Source organism: Danaus plexippus, chromosome 8 (genome assembly GCF_018135715.1).
Source record: "Danaus plexippus chromosome 8, MEX_DaPlex, whole genome shotgun sequence".
Taxonomy (NCBI): domain Eukaryota; kingdom Metazoa; phylum Arthropoda; class Insecta; order Lepidoptera; family Nymphalidae; genus Danaus; species Danaus plexippus.
The window spans coordinates 7,177,202-7,199,569 of NC_083542.1; the positions used below are offsets into that span (position 1 = coordinate 7,177,202).

At 30.3% G+C, this 22,368-nt stretch overlaps 3 protein-coding genes and 1 long non-coding RNA gene across 5 annotated transcripts; 3 read left to right on the forward strand and 1 right to left on the reverse strand.

The window, feature by feature from the left end:
• Positions 1 to 1,483: 1,483 nt before the first annotated feature.
• LOC116774496 (pupal cuticle protein 20-like) lies at positions 1,484 to 4,650 on the reverse strand. Its single transcript, XM_032667250.2, has 4 exons — positions 4,594 to 4,650; positions 3,617 to 3,903; positions 2,364 to 2,609; positions 1,484 to 2,243 (listed from the first exon to the last, which is right to left on the reverse strand). The coding sequence occupies exons 1-4, from the start codon at positions 4,606 to 4,608 to the stop codon at positions 2,012 to 2,014; spliced, it is 780 nt and encodes a 259-aa protein (XP_032523141.2). The 5' UTR covers positions 4,609 to 4,650; the 3' UTR covers positions 1,484 to 2,011.
• Positions 4,651 to 12,088: 7,438 nt separating this feature from the next.
• On the forward strand, positions 12,089 to 14,259 carry LOC116775133 (uncharacterized). 2 transcript variants are annotated; one of them, XM_032667967.2, is made up of 4 exons: positions 12,089 to 12,225; positions 12,677 to 12,800; positions 13,386 to 13,641; positions 13,970 to 14,061. In XM_032667967.2, the coding sequence occupies exons 1-3, from the start codon at positions 12,187 to 12,189 to the stop codon at positions 13,637 to 13,639; spliced, it is 417 nt and encodes a 138-aa protein (XP_032523858.1). In that variant the 5' UTR covers positions 12,089 to 12,186; the 3' UTR covers positions 13,640 to 13,641; positions 13,970 to 14,061. The 2 variants fall into 2 exon arrangements, with proteins under 2 accessions (XP_032523858.1, XP_032523850.1); XM_032667959.2 differs by lacking the exon at positions 13,386 to 13,641 and having other exon boundaries at positions 13,970 to 14,259.
• A 2,134-nt stretch (positions 14,260 to 16,393) lies between these two features.
• Positions 16,394 to 21,176, forward strand: LOC116774902 (uncharacterized). The gene is made up of 4 exons (XM_032667686.2): positions 16,394 to 16,554; positions 19,385 to 19,505; positions 19,780 to 19,879; positions 20,139 to 21,176. Exons 1-4 carry the CDS (start codon positions 16,513 to 16,515, stop codon positions 20,254 to 20,256), a joined length of 381 nt encoding a protein of 126 aa, XP_032523577.1. The 5' UTR covers positions 16,394 to 16,512; the 3' UTR covers positions 20,257 to 21,176.
• Positions 16,565 to 18,117, forward strand: LOC133318853 (uncharacterized). Its single transcript, XR_009752597.1, has 2 exons — positions 16,565 to 17,438; positions 17,721 to 18,117. It is a non-coding gene; the product is annotated as an uncharacterized LOC133318853 (long non-coding RNA).
• Positions 21,177 to 22,368: the final 1,192 nt, after the last annotated feature.

Genomic DNA, 22,368 nt, shown 5'->3' on the forward strand with positions numbered 1-22,368 from the left:
CGAAAAATCTTCAATACTTTATAAATTGTAATAAAGATCCGTAGAGTTATAAAGATGTTTGAATTTATAAAGAATTTAGATTTGTTTAATGATCCTTTGTAAAAATCTATATAATGATGATTGTTAAAAAATATTTTACAGTAACTTAGTATTGCAATTAAAATGATATTTAAAATGTGAGTATTTCCTCAAAACTATTCAAAATTTCAACAAAATAGGTTATGTACTGAACTTAATCCTGATTAAAAGCCTTTTTGTATAAACGAACCAGAACATTGTAGGCGACTTCACTATCGAATGACAGAACAAGAGATGGCGGATAAAATAGTCTAACGTGACCTTTTCTGTTTTAATTGAAATAAATGTTCGATCAAATGACAAAATAGAAGAGTAAAATTTACTTAAAATTATTAATGTACGAGTATATTTCTATATTGATATTATTATTTTAAGAAATATATATAATTAAACTTTTATTTAATTAGTAAGTATACCTTTATTCGTTCGATACCTATTATTTATTTATATATATGTAGGTTACTTTACAAACGCTGTTGGTATTAAAGTTGAATGTCAATAGAGTAAGTGAAGGTAGTTTAAAATAATTCGAGCTTAATGCAAAGAATAATATTTTGATTGTTATGCATATTATTTATATAATTGTTTTATAGTATACATGATGTTTATGTAGATGTTAATAAGCGCATCTGTAAATGCCAAAATTGAATTCTTTAAACAAAAGCTCTGTCAAATATACACTGTGATTGTACGTAACGAATCGTAACGTATGATCGTACGTACGTGTAGTGATGATTTATAAAAAAATAATATCTTTTTGTTTTTTCTGCTCAGTAATAGGTAAAGTTTTTTACATTTTGTAATTGACTGTAAACATTAGTTATCACAATCGTTCTTTATAAACATGAAATTCGATTATATAATTAATTATTTTAATCTTATAAGTTGAAAACTTTTATTACTTAATGATATTTTGATAAAAAGCGATAGACACAGAGGTACTACGAATTTTCTATTTATAAATATATAAGTATTATAGGGGAATTAGTATTATTATATATATATATGTTTTTAAAATTGAATAATTGATCTCTACTGCTAGAACCAATTAATTTTTTTCCTTTGATTTTTGTTATCAAATATTCAAAAATATTTCGATATAGTATTAATTACTCATAAATCGTGTAATAAGGTCACGCTATTAATGGCTTACGAAAATACGGAAATACTAAAATTGTGTAGTACATTAATTTTATGTACAATACGAGCGTGAGCCTTGGAAGCGCACTAAAAGCTGCTTTTTATGAATATATTTTACACTTAAATGTTAGAGAGGGAAACCTCTTTATAGTGTTGAAATTCAAAAGACATTAATCATTAAAAAAAAATAGTAGAAAAGGTTCTTTTTTTAAATAATAGTCCAAAATTAGAGTGGAAAAAATTAAAATGTAATTTTAATCACCAGTTCACATTTAATAACATGCTTATGTACATATAGAGTTTAAAATACATTGTAAGCCTTAAAATAAATAGACGAGTGCTCGCTTTTTCCGTGGTATCACAGTCCCATTGTAAATTCGTGAGGTCGTTCACCTCTTTATACCTAATCTTACGTAAACATTAAACTTGATGAAACGAAAGAAACTTACACGTTTAAGCCATTAACTAACTAAAGCAAAGAGTAGCAAAAAAATCTGACAAAGCCTTGTTTTCTTTTTAAATCAAATATTCGTTTTACTAAGATACGTAGCAACAAATCGTATTACTCGTCCACAATTATGTCAAAAACGCGGTAAGTAGCTTATAAAAGATACATAGTAAAAAATATCGAACATGAAACTAAAAAGGAAAAAAGGTTTACAAATAAATGAAGAATGCATTGATTACGCAACATACTTGAACTTCAGGAGATCGGTATAACATTTATAGTATCTCTTTTAGCCTACGTTTAAAAACGATTTTGTAGCCTGTCTTAGTAGTACCATCTGGGAGATTAATAGTGATAACCTGCAGCACCTCCTGCGCCACCTGAACCCGGTCCACCGAAACCACTTCCTCCACCAGATCCTCCGAATCCGCTTCCACCTCCAGATCCTCCAAATCCGTTACCGCTGCCTCCTCCAGATCCTCCGAATCCGCTGCCACCTCCAGATCCTCCAAACCCGCTGCCACTACCAGATCCTCTGCCACCACCGGAACCAGCTCCACCATTATATGCTCCTTCACTAAAAATCATAGGATTAAAAATTGAAAGCCTATAATAGTAACAAACTGTAAAATTAAATACAAGTTTAGCAATAAATATCTAAAAGTATTATTGAAATTAATAAATTTCACGTTCTTACGAGGATGGATTGCGTCTGTTGAATTCAATGGATTGGAGGATGGCCTCAGGGATGGGGGGTGGAGTGGGAAGATGTGAGCCGACGGGATGGAATCCGGTTTCATCGGCGGTGTAAGTGAGGGAAATTTGTTGGCCATCGGGAGAGCGATAGGAAAAGGCTCCTTCAGCAGTCACCGCTGGACCTTCGGGACCTGGGGCACGTGGAGCACCGCTTTCTTGGGCTGATATACCGTTTCCAGTCTCATAGCTATGAATAAAAATGCTTATTAGTAATTCTTGTTCAAAATATTGTCTCTATAGTCTACATAGATAACTATGCTATTTATAATTTATACGATACTTTAGGCAAACATTTAAGGAGAATAATTTGTTATCTATGTAGCTTCGCTGCTATTAATAAATGAATAAGGTCGCAATGTTATGTTTAATTACAGATTAGATTAGGTTTTGTAACAAGTAAATATGAAATTTGGACGCTGAGTAGTAAATAACCAAATAATCTAAGCGTGAAGTATCTGCATGTGACATTTGGAGCGTACATACGTTATCATCAGGCCTATTTCATTATGTAACGAAATTGACATTGAATATTACCTTTTAAGAATTTTAAAATAAACGTAACTTTTGCTGGTCGATTCTCTCTATACAGTTTAAGGGATGTTAAATATTTGTGGTCCATTTTCATAAAAAATAAAGACTAGATATGTCTATGGACATCAAATTAATTTGTGAATTTCTTTGAAATAACACATGAGATTATATTTTTTAGCAACCCAATACACGAAACAATGATACTACAAACATAACAGTGATTGCAAGGCTGTATATAACAAGGGAACTTTAAATGGGTCACTTAAATGCTTAGAGCGTGATCATTGATCACTTAACAAGCTGTAAGATGTTCCGATATTCGACTATCAAATCGTTTATTTGTTTTTTTTTGAACGATCACTGAATTAAAATCAGGTTTTATGTAAATTTACATAATAATTGACGCTGACATATATACTAGACGCTGAGTTAATTGTGTATTAATATGCTAAATTCTTCCGGACACTGTATAGGTAATATAACTTTTTTTCTAGCCTGCAAATCAATCTAGCTTATGTCATGGGAGTGCGTAATCTATAATAAAAAAAAAAGATGGCAAAAAAGGTTGTCTGGTATTTTATATACATATAGGATATTTTAATGTGAATTATGATAAAGTTACTTAATATAATTTTCAAGTGATTGATATAATATCATACTAACCTGAACCTATAAGTACCGTCACCGTTGTTTTCATTCGTGTAGCTGAGGATGGGAATATTAGCTCCGGACCCCGAACCGCCCCCAAATCCGCTTCCGCCTCCAAAACCGCCACCACCGCCAAATCCGCTGCCACCTCCGAGGCCGCTGTTACCTCCACCACCGCCGCCACCACCAGCGCCTCCAAGCCCACCTAGACCAGCATTGCCACCTCCTGGCCGTGGTGGTAAGTATTGAGGTTCGAGTCTGCCACACGAAGCTAGTGCTATCACGACTGACAACAACGATATCTGAAGAAAATGACTCAGATGAACAAGGTTTAAAGTAAAGATATAATTAGCAATTCCAACAACAACAAAAAAAATCTATAACGGAATCCTGATTTATATTTTTTTTACATATTTTATACATAAAGTGAAAGGAGATACATATAATATTAAACTGCTTATATTAATGTATTGTCTAAAGTACTTCAGATCCCGTCAAAGCATACCTCCAACGTGAAGTTATCTGTCGTATGAAATGCCAAACTACTATAAAATTTGAAATCCGTGAACAGTGGCAAGCCCACCTTAGTTTAAGTTTAATATTAATCTCAAAGTTTCCCGGCACTCTCACTGGTAATGCACGGTAATGGCTGACGGTAGATTAAAACTTTAAAAAATTAATTTTAACTCGGGATATTGCGTGATGACGACAAACATAACGATGAAAGGATCGCTTGTGTTGCAATAAGCTTTTTATATTTACCGTTAAATATTCCCGTAACGCAAACTTTAATCAACTTTCTAATTAGTAGAAAAATAAAAGTATTTCTATAACAAAATTTTAAATGAAGAATTTCCATGGTAAAAAAATTCCAAGAAATTATTAACAAAGTTAAAAAGTTTTGTGAAAAATTTGTGATATTTTAGAATAAGGCTTCAATCGTTGTAAGTCTAAAGGCAATCTTTTTTTGCTAGTATTCTACGTAAACTTACCGTCACCGAAGACATGGTGATTTCTATTGTAAAGCTGATACTTCTGGTTAGGTTGTTTGCAGAATACAGTTAGCGAAGATGTGCCTCGTTTTATATTGCTCCGATTTGCCCTTTCGCGTTTGCATCACCGTGTGCGTGCATCAGTGCTTCTCCGCCTTAGGACTATCTATCTAGACTATGCGGAATCTGAAAAAGGCTGTATTAGAACTCTATTATTGTTCCAATTTATTTTATATTTCTTAAATATTATGATTTAATTTTAAATAAATATTGAAGAAAGGACTTAAAAGACTTTTGCTTCTAACTACAAGAACTTCACAAGGGTCTTTTTGTTTTAAAATAAATTTAATTGATTTGTAACATTTTATCCAAAGTATAATCCCTACAATACCGTATTCCTACAAACATAATTAGCATTACGGTAGTTTCCACACTCGTAAAAATTGATAAAAAACTACAGAGCATGACCTTACTAGCAAAAAAAACTTTTTTAACATTTTGTAATTCCATTTTGAAACAGATAAAGACTTTTAGAAGATCCTTAATAAATAAGAAGATTCTTAATAAAACCAAAATAATTAATTTATACATGATAATATTCACAGTGCCCTTACAATTATCAAAAAGTGTTCTTCTCTGATCAACATATATGTACATATGTAATTGGTAGAAATATTTAAATCGGAAAGTTCCTTAAAGTTAAAGTTAATTAGAAAGTTAAAAAAGTTCCTACTAAGTAGTTGTAACGCAATATTTACGGATGGAAATCACTCACCAAAAAAAATATAGCACCCTTTTCAAGTTCCTTGTAAGAAAATTTCGCTGTTCCGAATTTTGTCTCAGTGTATGTAGCTCTTAAAACAAAATTTAATTCTGATACGTGTTTTGGGCACTATTAGAATTTTAAAAACAACTGTATCGACTGCAGTTCAATCAGGCTTAAAAATAATACTATATTCATTTCAAAATAATACCTACGTAAATCAAATATTTCTTACTAAATTAGTAGAAATTTAAATTTTAAATAACAACATTATATAACCTTCAGGGATTACATAATTCATTTGATTTAATAGCATTATCTTATATGTCAAATAATAATTATTAGAAGTAATAAATATCACTAATTGACTTTAATAAGTAGGAACATAAATAACAGTGAAAAAATCCCTACAATTCTTCATAAAGTTACAATACAAAGCGTATATATTTTACGTTTGTAAATTACAAGCTTGCCCAACGAAATAAATGATGCGTCATAAAATGGACGTACTTCTTAGAAGACAATCTACACTCACTGAAATAAAATAACTGTCTAAAAAAACATTATTTCACAATAAATAAATTAATCAGAGATAATATTTTTATTTTTGACACAAACGTCAACTATATTATTGCTATACCATAAAGCACACTACGCATAAAATTTATGCACGCGTTTCATTTGTACTACATATTGATATAATAATTAAATAAATACGAGGCGAAAATTTTTACTATTTCTACTCATTGGTTTCTACTTTTCATACAAACATTTCTACTTCTTATTGTTTCGATACATGTATCTTGTGACTTTTTTCTTTTAGCATCTTTGAAAGTTAGACGTAAGTCTGAATGAACTGAAACAGGTGATCTCTTGAATAACCTGAGTATAGTATTATATTTTTGTTAAAATTTTTATAAATAATATTAATTAGATCCTTCAAATAAATATCTTCTGATATTCTTTTGGTATTCTATAGTATAGTAGTAGATGATAAATAACAAGGACCAACTGACAGACATTCACACCTCGTCTGCCCGTGATCACGGTTGCTGCAAAGTAACCGAAACGTCGGGATTATGTAGTTTTTTAAATAATAAAATCCGCGTAGTAAATCCGAAAAATACTAGTTTCATTTATTCTATAGTAATCGTCAGATTGAAAATTTTAATTTGTATTTTTTTTTTTTAATATTTACAGCGTCTGTCATATAACTATTGAAAAATAGATTACTTTTAATTTAATTTTCATATGGAATGTGACGATTCACTCACAATCTTTATTTTTTCACCATTATCCCGATTTTAATGATAGTTTATACAAATTCAGAGACATTATAATTATATGATATGTTGACCTTTCAGAATGCCCTTGCATAGCTGCACGTCCCCTTCAATCGACGATCGTCAATATTAGACGATTGTCTAACTCAGAGCGTTTAGGAAGATAGGTGCCCTGGGGTGATGCTGAAACTAACGTCACGTCGTAAATCAGCCTCTTGTAGTAAATCTTAATATATTGCTTGAACATATTTTATAATAATATTAACGACAACCATCAGGTCTGATTGTATATAAATGTCAATACATAATTACCATTGTTTAGAATAATCAGATGGTGTAAAATTGGTACCGTATAAATGTAACAAATATTAATTACCTAGAATATACCAATAATTCAGTTAGCATTGTTATATAAAACAAAAAGACAAAAATCTCAAGATATTTTTTGTATACGATCATCTTAAGATTTGTCTTGTTGTCATACAGATTTTATTCAGATGATTTTTCACTTTTGTTTGAATGTCATCAAAGACTTGTATCGATTTATGACGACAGATATTGAAGTCAGTTTTCATCTAAGTCGTTAGTAACTGATGCTCGTCTTTGAAATTAGTTTCTCGAAACTATCAAACACGAGACATAAAGTCAAAATAGAATAAACAGCATTAAATAAAGAAACTGGGTATATTGTTATCATAGAAATTTAGAATTCTGAAACACAATTTATTTCAAGTGAAGTAAATGAATTCTAACAAAAGTTCTAACATGGACAGAAGTATTATGTTTTAATTTTCATACGAAGATCCTAGAGATAAGGATACAAAGTATTAAATTCAGTACAATCTTATTAAGAATTGTAATTAACCCTAAAATATAAAAAAAAAGAATAAATAACGTTGAAGCTGTCTTCGTTTAGATAAACCAACATTGCAGACTTGTATTAAACAGAACAACACCTTTCAACTTCGTAATAATTTGTATGAAGGTATGTGCTGTGAAGATAAGAAGCAGATACATTTGGAATCACATATTGGCATGACATCCTGAAGCTAACAACTGATATAAAATGCCACAGAGCTGAAGATCAAGTCCGTGACCGAAGACGGCGCACCTCGTCTCGTATCGAACGAAACTTTCCTTTCTCAAGCACTCAATAAGTTTGATACAATATAGATCGACGTTTTCAAATAACAAGTAACAAGTGTAGTTCCGATGTAAAACAGTTAATTAGTTCAAAGACTCTCTTGTCTGTCTGCGCTGTCTTTTTGTTACTTAAATTTACTTTATATTAATTTTTTTTTATCAAAGTTTCACTTGGAAATGATATTAACGGGTGACGCGTGTTAACATAATATATTTTTTATATATTTAATTCATAATTGTAATAATTTTGTCCACAAAATTAACGGTTAAAAGATTCGTGACTTAAGTATTTATAGTAACAGTGAATCACAATTTTGTCCTTATTAGTCTAAAGTCTAACCTCTGAATGTAAATGGAATTGAATTTTATTGACTATTGAATAAAATAAATTTAACCGTGACTATTATTATTTTGAACTGTAGTAGGTATACAAAGCTTCACAGTTTGTCTAATTAACTGTCGTGTTGTGATTTTAAACGTATTTATAAATCCAGGAACTTCTCGATTATGTATTCCTTTAATATCTAAAATTTTTATAAGTACTACTAAATAGGGACATATTTTTAATCCGTATTATCGATTTACTTATATTCATGTTACTAGAGATTTAATTTCGATTCTTCTTGATTATAGTTATAATACAGACTGTAATAGCAAAGCATCTTTGTTCTCGTTAGCTTTATCTTATTAGCATTACACCACATCCCTCCCATATTAATTTTGAGCTCTATTCCGTCATGATCGTAATATTTCACGAAACACGATTATGGCAACGCTCTCACGGCGGGTTCCGTATTCACACAGGATACCTGTAATAAATACTCTTTTGTGTCCTTGCACTATTGTCTTGTGTTACAGTAACTAAAGAAAATAATATGTTACTGTTTGTAAAGCCAATTTTTAAGACCAGTGAGGTAGATGTGGCAGAAGACAATAACGTACTTTAAACTGTAACTTATCACCTACATACTCGTATATATTTTAAATTATTTTTACTGTTTTATGTCTTACTTAACATTACAAACAGAACTAGTTGCCTTTTTGTGTTTAGAAGAATTCCGAAAAAGTAGATAATAGAAACCAAATAAAAAATAAAGTAGAAAAATTAAACAGACTTCTAGTTTCAGTTATTAAAAAGGTTTTGTTAAGGATTTATTGCTATAAAGAGAAAAAACAATGAAGAACCGAGTAGGAAAATTTGTGTCAATCCTTCCTTGCCGCGAGCACTTATGGACTCGAACAAAGAACATCGGAGATAAGAATAAGTTAGATTAATATTTACTGAAGCTGATTTTTTCTAGGAGATGTTCAAAGCTCTTGAGGCAACATGCAAATGTATTAAATTGGAAAAATTGTATTCAATTCTCCACAGGCTCGGATATTGAAAGGACGATACAAAACAATCAAGATACCTAAAATTTATTGCCTTAGAATTTATTGTTTCTAGTTTGAAAAATGTTATAAAATAATATAAATTCCCCTGGAAATTTGTGTACTGTTAACATATTTTTATTTTCTCATGCAAATAGTCTATTACAACTTTCCCGTTGACGATATTTGAAATATATAATTATATTACCCTTAAGATGAAGTTATTAATGCAGTTAAAAAACAACTTCAAAATTTTCTATAGCAGCTTTGCCCGAGTTATCCTCTTAAAAACTTTTATAGAAAGAAACTTTTCACATTTATCAAATTAGTACAAATGCATGAAGCGCGGATAGATTTTATAAAACGCTATCAAAACTGCTAAAATAATTCTTATTCTAAGATTTTCGCGAGTATTCATTTAAATAAAACTAGTATTATTCGGATTTACTACGCGGATTTTATTATTTAAAAACTACATAATCCCGACGTTTTGGGTTACTTTGCAGCAACCGTTTGCTGCAAAGTAACCGAATTATGTAGTTTTTAAATAATAAAAATCCGCGTAGTAAATCCGAATAATACTAGTTTTATTTAATTCTTATTCTACTGACATTGGCTCATAAGTAGTATCTAAGAAAATGTGGCTATTAATTTTGAATATACATGAAACAAATGACATTAATATCTACCTAAAAAAACTGTTTAGAATGCAAATTGAAAAAAAGCTTCAGCGACGGATAAACGCCTTTATAAGACTTTGCAGAAAATTCCAAGTTAAAACCGTAATTACTCATTTTTGTCTTTTCGAGACTTAAGTGAAAAAAAGATTGGATCGAGTAATAGAGTCATTCGTTCCTTGTCTGCTTACCTTATAACTTTAAACTAGATCTATTGCGGGAACCTGTAAAGAATCTCAAACCTTATAAACATTTCACTTAGAGTATAGTTTTAAATGAATAAATGAAGACTATTTTGACAGACTAGGCATACTTATTAATAAAATTGTAAATAATAATTAAAAATATTTTATTAAAAATGTATAGACTAATAGTTTTTGAACATTAAACTGTCTCATATATAAGCTTATATAACTGTATAACTTGCAAAATACATAGTCTGTTGGTGGCAGATATAATAACATTGTTTCCTTTAACAGGATAGCGATCATCCGTGAGAATCTTTAAATATTTACCAAAAGCTTAAAATATTTCTATTACGATTCAAAAAGACGAAAGCATTATACTCATATATATAACTAAAATTGTCTTTAGATATGATTAGCGTGTGTTCGCTACATTAATGTATTAATAGTTTCACATAAATATGTTAATATGAGCGAATTGTACGCACAATACGGCTTCATAGTAATACGCAAGTTGGACTAGCTTTATTAAATCGTGGGCACAAATATTGTAATTAATAAAGTGACGGTCGCAATTAATCCGACATTAACGAGCTCTTTAATGCTGTGGTCGCTTTATTAATTGCTTTTAATATATCGTGGTCCCCGCGGTGATATCAAAACAAATCTTTATCACATTTTAAATGATAGCACTTTCCAAGGTGAAAATAAGTGAATAATGCTTGAAAGGCAATCGTAAATTATATCACACCATTCGAAAGTAAGTACGGTTTCTTTAAAATGAAAAATTTTATGTTGCACGCAATTGTTACTAGAGCAGTGTCATTTTATCTTACTTCCCATTGGCCCTTAAAATAAAAAAAAAAAATACAAAAAGAACGTGTCAAAATAAATACAACGAATGGTATGGATAGAAATGAGTTTCATTCTGATGAAAGAACAATACCTTTAAGGTCATTGGTATTTTATATTTTTTTCCATCTCTAAATTTAAAAATTCAGTATGAATCTGATTCATCAACTATTAGCAGACAGCGGATGTGCAAATAGGTGAGCAAACTAAATAAAATTGAATAAAATATATAAAAATATTAAATGGTTCTGGTGAGTTTGAATGATTTGATTAAAAAAAACTCATGTACGTCATTTTCATTCAGTTGATCCATCCACCAGGTGATCCAACAATGATATTCATCGTATTGTATGTTTTAATTCTCAATAGCTCGAATCCCACCATTTTCATGTCACGAGTTTACGACTTTTATAAAGACTTCATTCCAATATTTCATTATATGCAACTTTAGTAATTAATATATCAACCTTTACTTGTATCGTTAACTTAAATGTTAAAGAAATAAAACTCTTGGTATTTGACAGACGACCCGTATATTTTAGTGTAAATTAGTTATAAGCTAAAGATCTCCATTATTGTAAGTTGGAATAGCTTTTTATGTCATACTACATTATCAGTAAACTTCACAAAATGTTTTTCACACACATACATGTATACATAGATCAGGAAAGAAATATTTCTCAAATATACCACACTTGAGGTGATCGTAATATGAGATAAAAATAAGGTATAATTTCGTTTCAAGTATATTTGTATTATAAAATGGTTGGAATTGGTAAAAAGGAAAACTTCATTTATAATGACTCATTCAGCGGTAAGCCAAGAATTTTTTTCACTGAGGTTTCTTGAAAACGATTCATTTAAGCCTTCAGAAACGTGATGATTTTTAATTAGACCATTAAACTTTTACAAAAACTAGCAGTTATTAGCCTTAATCCTTGAGATGGTCTCTTGACGGTCAGCTATTAAGGCTGTCCTGCTTCTAGAATAACACTGTCATTGATATGTATTTATTAAATTGTAACAGGCCATATTTTATATCATTATTATAACTAAATGAATAAGAAGTAAGATATGAAGGAGTAGTATAATATGAAGATTATTTTCGATTAAAATAAAAAATAATACAGGTTTTTTTTTATTTCGTGATGTTCTTTAACTTGAAAAAAAATTCTCGTACATAAATACTATTTGATAATTCAAAATAAATACATTAAACGTGTATAAGAAAGAGTGACTTTTATATTTAAAATGTCAAATTCGCGTGTCATTAAATAAACTAATTTTATAAAATAATTTTTTAATCAATAATAATTAAAATGTTGGTGCCAACATGCATAATAAAATTAATTGAATTGGTGAGTATTAAATTAATTAATAAAAAAAAACACAAAGCTTTACACCATTGCATTTAAGCTGTGACATCAATATCACAAAGCACAAACTCATAGCTATCAGGAAATAGACTTTTTTTATTGTAAGTTTGTTTTAGAGTAAGCCATTTGTTTTGAAACAAAATGTAAACTTACTTACAAGAATTTTCACAGAATATTCAAATAAATTACTAACCAAATGACACCAAAGGTTTGAAATTATCGTACGCAATAAAAAGCGAATATTATTGAATGACATACTTTCTCGGGTTTACCAACACAACATCGCACCGACGAACCCGAGCTAAACGTCGTTATTACAATATTTTAACAGGAAATTAATCATTCTGTACATAACACCGTGGCTCATATAGTGGACTTTGAAAAGAGTAAATAAAGCGTAGGTTGCTCGCTCATAATGAATATTGCATTTCAGATGTTGACGATAGCCTGTCTAACGTTACACCACTACAGCTATGACATGACAGACATACCAACTTTAATGTTGTGTTCAGGCACCTACGTGGGCTATGTTGTTGTACTCTCGGGTGAAATTGTCGGTAAGTTTACCACGATTAGAGAATTTAAATTTTATTTTTAAACTATTCCATCAAACAAATCCAATTTAATGCAATAAATGTTGCATAATATGAAGACATTGTATTATAATTAGTATACGAAGTCAAACATACGTCCATAATTCGTACGTATGTATTTCCGAACAGTTCCATTTCACAAAGCACCTTAATTTATTATCTCCGTCAATAGATGATATATCTTAACAGCATACAGTCAAACATAAATTAATATAGAGATTGCTAATGGCTGATGCAAATTCTCACAGCTCATAGATCTTACAAGAAACCCATTATACTCATAACTCGGCTTGAAACTAAGCTTCAGAATTCAATCTTCACGGATGTGATTACAGGCTTAGGTCGAAGCTATGCTATTTACATACCTTGATATTAAGACTTAAATATTCGTACCAAGGAGATTGCGTATGGGAATTCAGAGCAATCGTATTAATGTTAAATTATTTATTAAAGTATATACAAGTTATATTCAAGTCGCATTTATACTTAACATGGATATCGTTTTTCCTAATTTTTATCATGTTAATTTAACCTCAATCGATGTTTTAGGAGAAATGATTTTCGCGCCGTTAGATCTAGTTCAGGATATGTATTTCGGGATGCTGGGTGTCGGATTGTTCTCTGTGAGCGGTGGTCTTGTACTGTCTTCGAGGACGAGAACTGTTGCTCATCCCAAGACTGGAGATCCTAACGCGGCCATGTTAATGGGCTCGCTGTCTGTGTTGAATGCATTCGTGCTGCTGTTTGATTTGAGCCTGGCGTATTTGGACAGCGAACAGTTTGATGAGGAAGCTAGCGTGTGATGGTATCTGCTATGAATTGAATATATATGTATACAGATATTTTATTTTATTTTGGTATTTAATCAAGTATAAATGCGACTTTACATTATTAAGATATACTAAATGATATTACCGCCTTTAATGAGATCTAAGACTTTCGTTAGTATTCATTTAAATGAAACTAATATTTTGCCTTTATTGGGAATTGAACGCAAAAAAATTTCTTCTAGCTGACATCATAATTTTTCTGAGCCTTATTACCCTTTTTATTATTAGGTAACACAATTATAAAATTAATACTGTTTTGCTACAAGTTTGTTAAGGGGTTGTAAATTGTAATTATTTGTTAAGGGGAAGCAGTGTCAGCGGCGGCCGATGCCTACGTCGACGCGTGGTGGTCAGGGGTCGGGGCTGTTCTGTTTGGTGCCTGTGGTGCTCTCACACTGCAGGGTTGGAGGGACGTTCCTCACTGTATGCGACGCAGCCACGCGCACGCTGCAGCTGTTTGCGCGCTAGCCGCCGCTTCCTTACTTACCCTCGATTCGTTACTCGCGCTCTGTTCCGCTCATAAAGACGATGGGAGTGTCCGCTCCAAGTCAACTAAGCGTTGTAGTCCTTGATTATTTAAATAAAAATATGTTCGATGATAAAGAGTATTATTTTGCGTTGTCCTGCTTTCAGATAAAGGCAACGAAAGAGAAGTATAGATAAAAAAATATTAGATACGATGTTCACTTTTGGATCTTTTGAGTACTTATAAAACTTCATTTTTTATACTGGATAGATGTACCCAAGTCACATGTATCAGCGATTTAATTTTTTATCAACAGCGACATCTGGTCATCAATAGTGCAGTCACTAGTAACATAGTACCGTAACGTAAAAAATCTAGGTTAATAATTCTACAAATCAACAATAGATGGAGCTCAAATTATTACTACATAATAATAATACCTTTTCAAACAAAATCAACAACAATATCATATACAAAATTATACCAATCTGTGACTTTTACATAAATAATAGATTAAATCTATAAAAGTTTAACATATGTAAATATAAATATTTGTCAACTATTCCTCATGGCCTGAAAATAGGTTTATTGCTTCCCACCAGTATAATTTACTGCTATTTATCTCATATACGACTCATACTTTTATAAAATAATTTCATATTTTCCTGTACGGAATGTAACGCTGTTATCTTCGTAGCAATTTATAAGGAATTACTTTATTTCTCTTCCTTTCGAATCAATATTAAATAACAATGAAACAATGTACTTAACGGCTTATATATTAGAATTTTTATTTTCCCATAAGGTTTTTTAATTAATGCATCAATATTACTAGAGGCTAGCGTATGAGGATGTTGGAGTTGTCATTAACACGGCTCGTAAATGTTCTCTTTGTGTGAGTTGCGAAGGAAATAGATATTGCGTGAATCAATTAGAACGTTTAATAGAGTTGCTTCTAGAACTTGCAAGTAAAACGTCATTGACTACTTTATTCTACGACTTTGCCTCTTATATGTTAGTTTAGAACCAAACCCATAACAAAATTTCATATGAAAATAATTTTAGTGTCAAAAAATATCCTTACCAACAAATTTATACATAATACATTAATTATATTTATGCGATAATTGTTATAAATGTTAAGCGATTGTGATAGCTAGGCTTGGTTAATATTAAAAATATTAGAAAATTAAATATACAATTTCATAAAAATGCGGTAAATTTTATTTATAAACTACAACTTGATTGAAAATAACCTCGGTAGTCTTCAATGGTGATATCAGTACGAACAAGGTGGGTAGGAACCGTACCTTGATATTTTTTCTAAGTTACTTCAAGTAAAGGCTTTAAACCCATTACATTCCTATTCTGTTATATTATAATAACAAACGTATATATATTATAATAACAAACGTCATGAATTGAATTTTATTTATAATTTTTCTTTAAAACATTTAAATAACTTTCACTTTTTCAAATAACAAACTTTCAAGTAACCTTAGTTCATACTTAGCAAATATTTTAATTGCTACTCTAGCGATGTAAGGTTTAAAAGTTGGTTTTACATAATCAGTAAAAATTTAAATTTCGTTAATCTTTATAATTCAGACTTAATAATTTTAAGAAAATATATTTATAACTTACAAACTGATCTGATTAAATAAAAAAGAACATTTTTTCCTTACACTCTAAGACTTATTTGATAACGCTGACGCCATTTGTTATACAACATCATTGGTTTTACAACTCGTAAAAAATTGCTGAAAACTAAAACGCATTGCTCATTTTATGTTTAAGGTTAATGATTTTTCTATTAAAAAGGGCATATTAATAAGCATAAACAAATATTAAAAAGGTAATATGAATTATAATTATTTAATTGAAATAGGTATTAATTTCCCCGAAATTTTGAATTTGTTTGTTTACAGTTTTACACCATAAAGAAATAGGCCAACGGCCTTTTTATTTTGAAATATGATTAAAAAAGACATAAATGACAAATTTTGTACTTGCAATTTTACTTTTATAAGTCAATAGACAAATTATAACATTTCTATATGTCGATTTAAAAATGCTTTAAATTAATTAGTATATTTTATTTTGTTAAAAATATCCGTTATAAATGTAAAACAAAATTAATTAAAGCTTTATCAGTATGTATATTTAGTTCCAGCTTGATATCACTGTGGTTACTGCAATCAAATTTATTGTATATTTTACTAAAATGAAATAACAATGTGGCCCCGCTAGCTGCGAGTATGATGTCATGATTCGTCATTCATTCGCCCGTGCCCCGAGGAGTATCGTATAGCAGTTGAGACAACACCTTCGCCGGGTCCTTACGTCGTAGCTGCAAAGATTGTGACACAGTTATCCCAAAATGGCTGTAAGCAGGCTATCCATTGTTAAATTCCTGGAGCTGGTGAGTGAATATTAAATATCTGTGTAATATCTTAGTTCAAATAAAAAAAAAAACATATATATTGATCAAAGTGTAGCACTAACGATTTAAAAATATCAAATGTCGCAATAGGGCGCGCCGCTGTTTTGTTTACTTTGAGACCTTTAAAGATATATAAAATATTTCATACTACTCTCTTAATTATTTTTTTGTATGTGAATTGTTATCATTTATATAGAAATAAATAAAAAACTTCAATGACTCATCCTGTTCTGCGTATTGTTAATGTTTTTCTTCGCATTTTTAAGGTTATGAACATTGTTTGACCTTGGGATGATATATTTTGCGTATTTATTGAAAGAGAAATGCATTAAATGTCAGTAGTAAAAATCTACACACTAATAACAATAGTTTACTAGCTATTGATATACTAAAAAATAAATTGACGAATTGTTACTTCTATTTTGTGTGCTTGATTTTAAATAAAATGACGTATTTTAAAAATTCAGACCTATAATATTGATACAAAGGGTTGGTGAAAGGGGTATATCGATTGTTCATGGGTTTGTTAGTTGTCAAATTACAGAAAGTAAATCATAGTGGTGTACCGAGTAGGTAACGCTTTATAGGGATTACTAATGTTCCCGATGGGCCATGACCAATTTATATGGAATATGTATTAAGCGTTGTCTTTATCGATGTCGACATTTCTTAATCAGTTCCGATATTTATTTCTGTTTGTATTTTAGTATGATATCAGTAGGCTTAGCATGAGTTACCGTCTCATTACATACGAAGCGTTTCCCGTTTCTCATTCCATAACCTACGTTAATCCTATGTAATGCATAGGTTTGTGAACAAAAACTGTTAACGCTCTGTATGGAGTGTAACGATACAAACATAGGGTAAGCATCTTGATAACTTGATTGAATTCCTAGAAAAAACAAAACGATTATATTGGTATGTACAAGAAACGTTTAATTATTTGTTTTTTATGACGTAATTACAGTTATTCAAGATTTTTTTTATAAAGAGTCATTTATAAATGATTTCACTTTCTAGAATCTAGATAAAACATGAAATAAACTGTCTGATAAATAGAAATTAAATACTTCTGTTTTCCAGCATGTAGTTTGGTAAAAAACTTTTGATGTTGGGAATTTGAACTTTTTTGTGATCTGTAACAGGTCCTCCCTTATTAACGAAACTCGCTCAGCCCCCGCTGAGCAAGCATTGATAGGTAATATATATATAATATAGTAATACCTTCTTCTGTAGGTATCGATAATCAATATTCCTTAGCAAACAGCCCTTTAGGCATAATAATGCGTTCAGAAAGAAATTTTAAAAACGAACGACCACAAAAATGAATAAAAATCAAAATATTTGTTTACTTTCATTAAATCAATATTATTTACTAATACATATATAACAGTTTTTTTTTGTTTTACGAGTATGTCCAAACTATTATAATTAATATCTGCTTATTTAAATTACAGTTTAGACTTTAGAGTATTGAATTAAGGACGACAATTTGGGTTGCCAGATAGGGGTATTGAACGCCAATAATTTGCATATTATTTTTAAACGTACATCATTTTATAAAAAAAATAAAATAACGCGTAGTAATCCGAAAATATTAGTTTCATTTAAATGAATACTCGCGAAAGTCTTAGATCTCATTACATAATTTTATGTCAAATTCAAGTGCAGTCGACCATTCCTAATGACAGTTGGACAATATAAGTAATCCTGTGGGGGTATTGTTTGATCTTTCGTAATGAATACATTTTAATTAGCAACATTTAACACTTCCTCTTATCGTTATTTGTAACGTGCGTCCTAATGAAGTGTTTTTAGCGCCAATATGCTTTAATTACATCATTATAAAACAATTTTTCCCGTGTTTTTTTTTTTCATTGAAATATATTTCCGATTAATATTTAAAGGGGGACGTTTTTTCGTGTCCTGAACATACCCATGTATCTAACCTATGTTTGGATATAATTTTATGGGAACATAATTGGTTAAGCTACTTCATTTTCAAAAGCAACCGGTCTTTAAAACTATTGTTAGCATTGTTAGCACTGGCTGTTAAACATTTTTTTTTAAATTATGCGTTGCTCTCGTAGGCATCTAAATAGCAAAAAAATATTCAGGTTTCCTGTAAGAAGGATTTACAAACTTCAAACATAATTTTTTTCACTAGACTATATACCCAATAGTATGAACCTAATTCGATTAACGAAAGGACGATTATAATCTGTGCGCGTAAAACATTGCGACAAGGCCTTACGTTTATGACCTCGCGTGTGCGACCTGCATTTAAAAAGAGTTATGACATCACCTCGCTTTGTAGACCTTATTAATGACATCATCAGTATGGATGTGGAGGAATTATGTCATTGAATATATTAGTAAACCATAACTTGATAAAATACTATCAAGCTTGAGTCATTACTATAAATCATAAATTTATATGTATTTTATTTTATACTAAGACATTGTTGAGGAATATTTATGTATCAAAATCCTCGTCGTACGCGATTAAGTGGATAATTCAATCTCATACTAGCCACTAACAATAACTAACACTTTAGCAGAAAATACCTACTATAGCGACTCATAAAACCGTTTCTCTGTGCAAGCTATGATAATAAAATGAATGTGGTTTTTATGTCGACATTTTCAACTTATCGTTCAAAATGCACTACCATAATCAAACTAATGTAATCTCTGATAGTATTGTAAAATATGTACATACCTATACCTTGGTCTCGTAAAATTTTTACAGACAATTTTTATTCCAATTGCTATATGTAATATTATATGTTATTACGTATGTTTGTAGGCTCTGACATGTGCATGTGTGGCTCTTCACTACCACAGTTACAATAGTGATCCGGACACGGGCATGCTCGTCACGGGAACCTTCATAGGATACCTCATTATATTCGCGGGAGCTGCGGCTGGTGAGGATTCCGTTACGTAATTCGTAATTCCATTTTCAAAGGAAGACACGCAAAGTTTAATACTATTTGTACACATTTCATTTAAACTATTTTAGAATTCCTCTTCCTTAATTTTTTAAATATTTAATGCGTGATTTCTAATGAAGCGCGTATAATCAAATAAACCGTTCTTCTGTATAATGTTAAGTGTTGACGTGCGTCACAAGTCTTAATATTGGTACACTGGTGTCTATGTTTTAAAAACATTCTAAATTTAAAATCTTTATCGTTAAAGGATACGTGATGCAGACTCCTTCACACAAACGCATAGACATCTTCTATTCGTTGGTGGGAGTCGCTCTATTCGTCGCGAGCGGTGCTGTGCTTATTGACAGGTAACTGACAACTATTGAGGGTAGTTTGAAAATATATACATTGCATTCTAAAACTATTTTATATTATATAAATTCTATTCTCTCTAATGGGACGTCTTTTTTTACGTGTCTCAACTCATCTAGATAATTCAATCACTTTTAATATTTTTTTGGGTTAATGGACTGCTATATTAATAGTGGTTTAAACATATTTGTATATTGTGGCAATATTTTTAATAACTCGAGGTTGACGACCTTAATTTATTTCATGTTTTTCCAGATACCAGAATTCGTTTAAGAGTGACATCAGAGACAAAAATCTAGCGAAGGCCTCACTGTCGATTATCAACGGTGTAATTCTTCTAGTGGACGCTGTGTTGACACAACGCGGCGGATAGATGGCGCTCACAATAACGCTAGGCGACAACCACCCAGATATACTCGTATCTTAAAAATAACCCAAAGATATAAAATCTAAACGAAAATAAATACACGTATGATGAAAAAAAAATCATATAAAATTTGATAAAAATATTTTCTTATCGCCTAAAAAAATAATATGGAAAAATTGCTTCCACCCAACTTCAATCTGCCAGGCTTTTTTACAATTTTATATCGAGTAAGGTTTTTGATGTATTTATTGAAGTGAAATGTATTTTGTATGTATTGTCCTAAACTGACTTGAATCTATTTTGTATAACTCGCTTTGAATTGTTAATAATATAAAAGAGTGTGTATTGTGTACTCAATATATATTGTATTGCGGACGTGCCTTCCCTCTGTTGAATAGATGCTTGTACTGTTTGTGAAATTCAAAATTATTTCATATATTATTTTATTATATTCTTATGTTATTTTGGTCGGTTGTAAATTAAAATACGTGATATCATTTGATTGATTATTGAAAAACATCAAAAGTAATAGTAATTAAGACTTTGAGAGTCAACATTTTTATTACAAATGTCTCTGACGTTTTCTAAAAGCTGTAAGATCATTATTCCATTTATATTTACGGGTATATTTAAGTTTATAATAATATCTTGTTTCATGACTTCATTGAACATTACATTTTACGAACAAATATGACCTTCATGATGATTTAAATTAAATATAGAAAAAAAGGCTTACATTAAGATAGGTTAAGTCAATTTTGTTTTAAAAATTTTAATATTTGACATGTGTTTGTTGATTTTATTTGTTAATGCAATTTTTTTTATAACAATGTTTGAATTATGTATCACAATGCATTTTTGTAATTTCCACCTATGATGTATGTTTATTAAAATGTATTTAATAAAATAAAATTTCTTTTTTGAAATTCGATATCTTTTCCAGAAGGCAAAATCTTAATTTATATAAAAATAATCACTTTGCTAACCATAGAAAACTAATGTCTGATAATAATATCACCGTATTAACTTGCCACAGACATATTGCTACTATTTAATAGTGTAAGCTTTTTTTGTTCTTAAACTTTTAACTGAGCATTTTAAACTTCTAAATTGTTAAATATTAATAATGGTTATTTGAAGGTTGTTTTAAATTGTTTTCTTTACAAGAAAAATCATAGAACATGCGAGTTCAGTTTAATAGAGACCTTTACATTGAATGTTTTAATGCAATGCAAGGTAAGTGTTACAAACTCAGTTTTAGAATCCCAAAGAATAGGTTCAATATTCATTCGTATTCTCTCGTATTTAATGTATTCATGTTAGCATCGACTCCATTGTATTTATTCTTAAATAAATATTTTGTTTTGTAACCCAAAACAATGTTGTCATCGATAAATAATTGACACAAATTTAGAAGTTTCTATAAAGATTGTTGATTTATATTTTTTTATGTTAAAGGGGATGATTTTTTTTTGTTCGAGCAGACGGCCTACCTGATAAAGGTAGTACCGTCGCTCATGAACATCTACAACACATGTTTTACGAATGTGTTGCCAGCATTGATTAAGGAAGAGGGGGGGGGGGAAGGGGAAGGGCGAGCCAGCGCATATTCGAGCTGTAGTATCTTGACCACAGCTAGGGTCTACCACCTCAAAAATGTTTTACAAAAGCCCTACTTTATATTATCTAATTCTATATATTACAAGTCTAGGGGTCAGAAATGATAGATAGTGTAGATTGAACATTGAAATTAAAGTATATTTTTATTAAACACGTATAAACATTTTGCATGAATTTTATATTGGCTTAAATTTTATTGTCTGAATTTAGAAACTAATTATGATTGGATAAATTTAAACACAAAATATTTTTTACTCATCTGTGGTATGACTATTAAGTTTTCTAATTTTTCTGTTAAAAATTGGAATTGAATGCTTTGGGGAGTAAGGAGTAACTAAAAAGTTAATTTTCGTCCTTTCTCATAACAATCTTTAAAAAAAAAGTATTTATCTCTTTATTTATATTATTTTGAGGGCAGTTTTGGTAACACAGGAAAACATTTTAATTGAATTATTAAGTCTAGTCGTAGAGGATTGAGATACTATGTCCCACATTCTA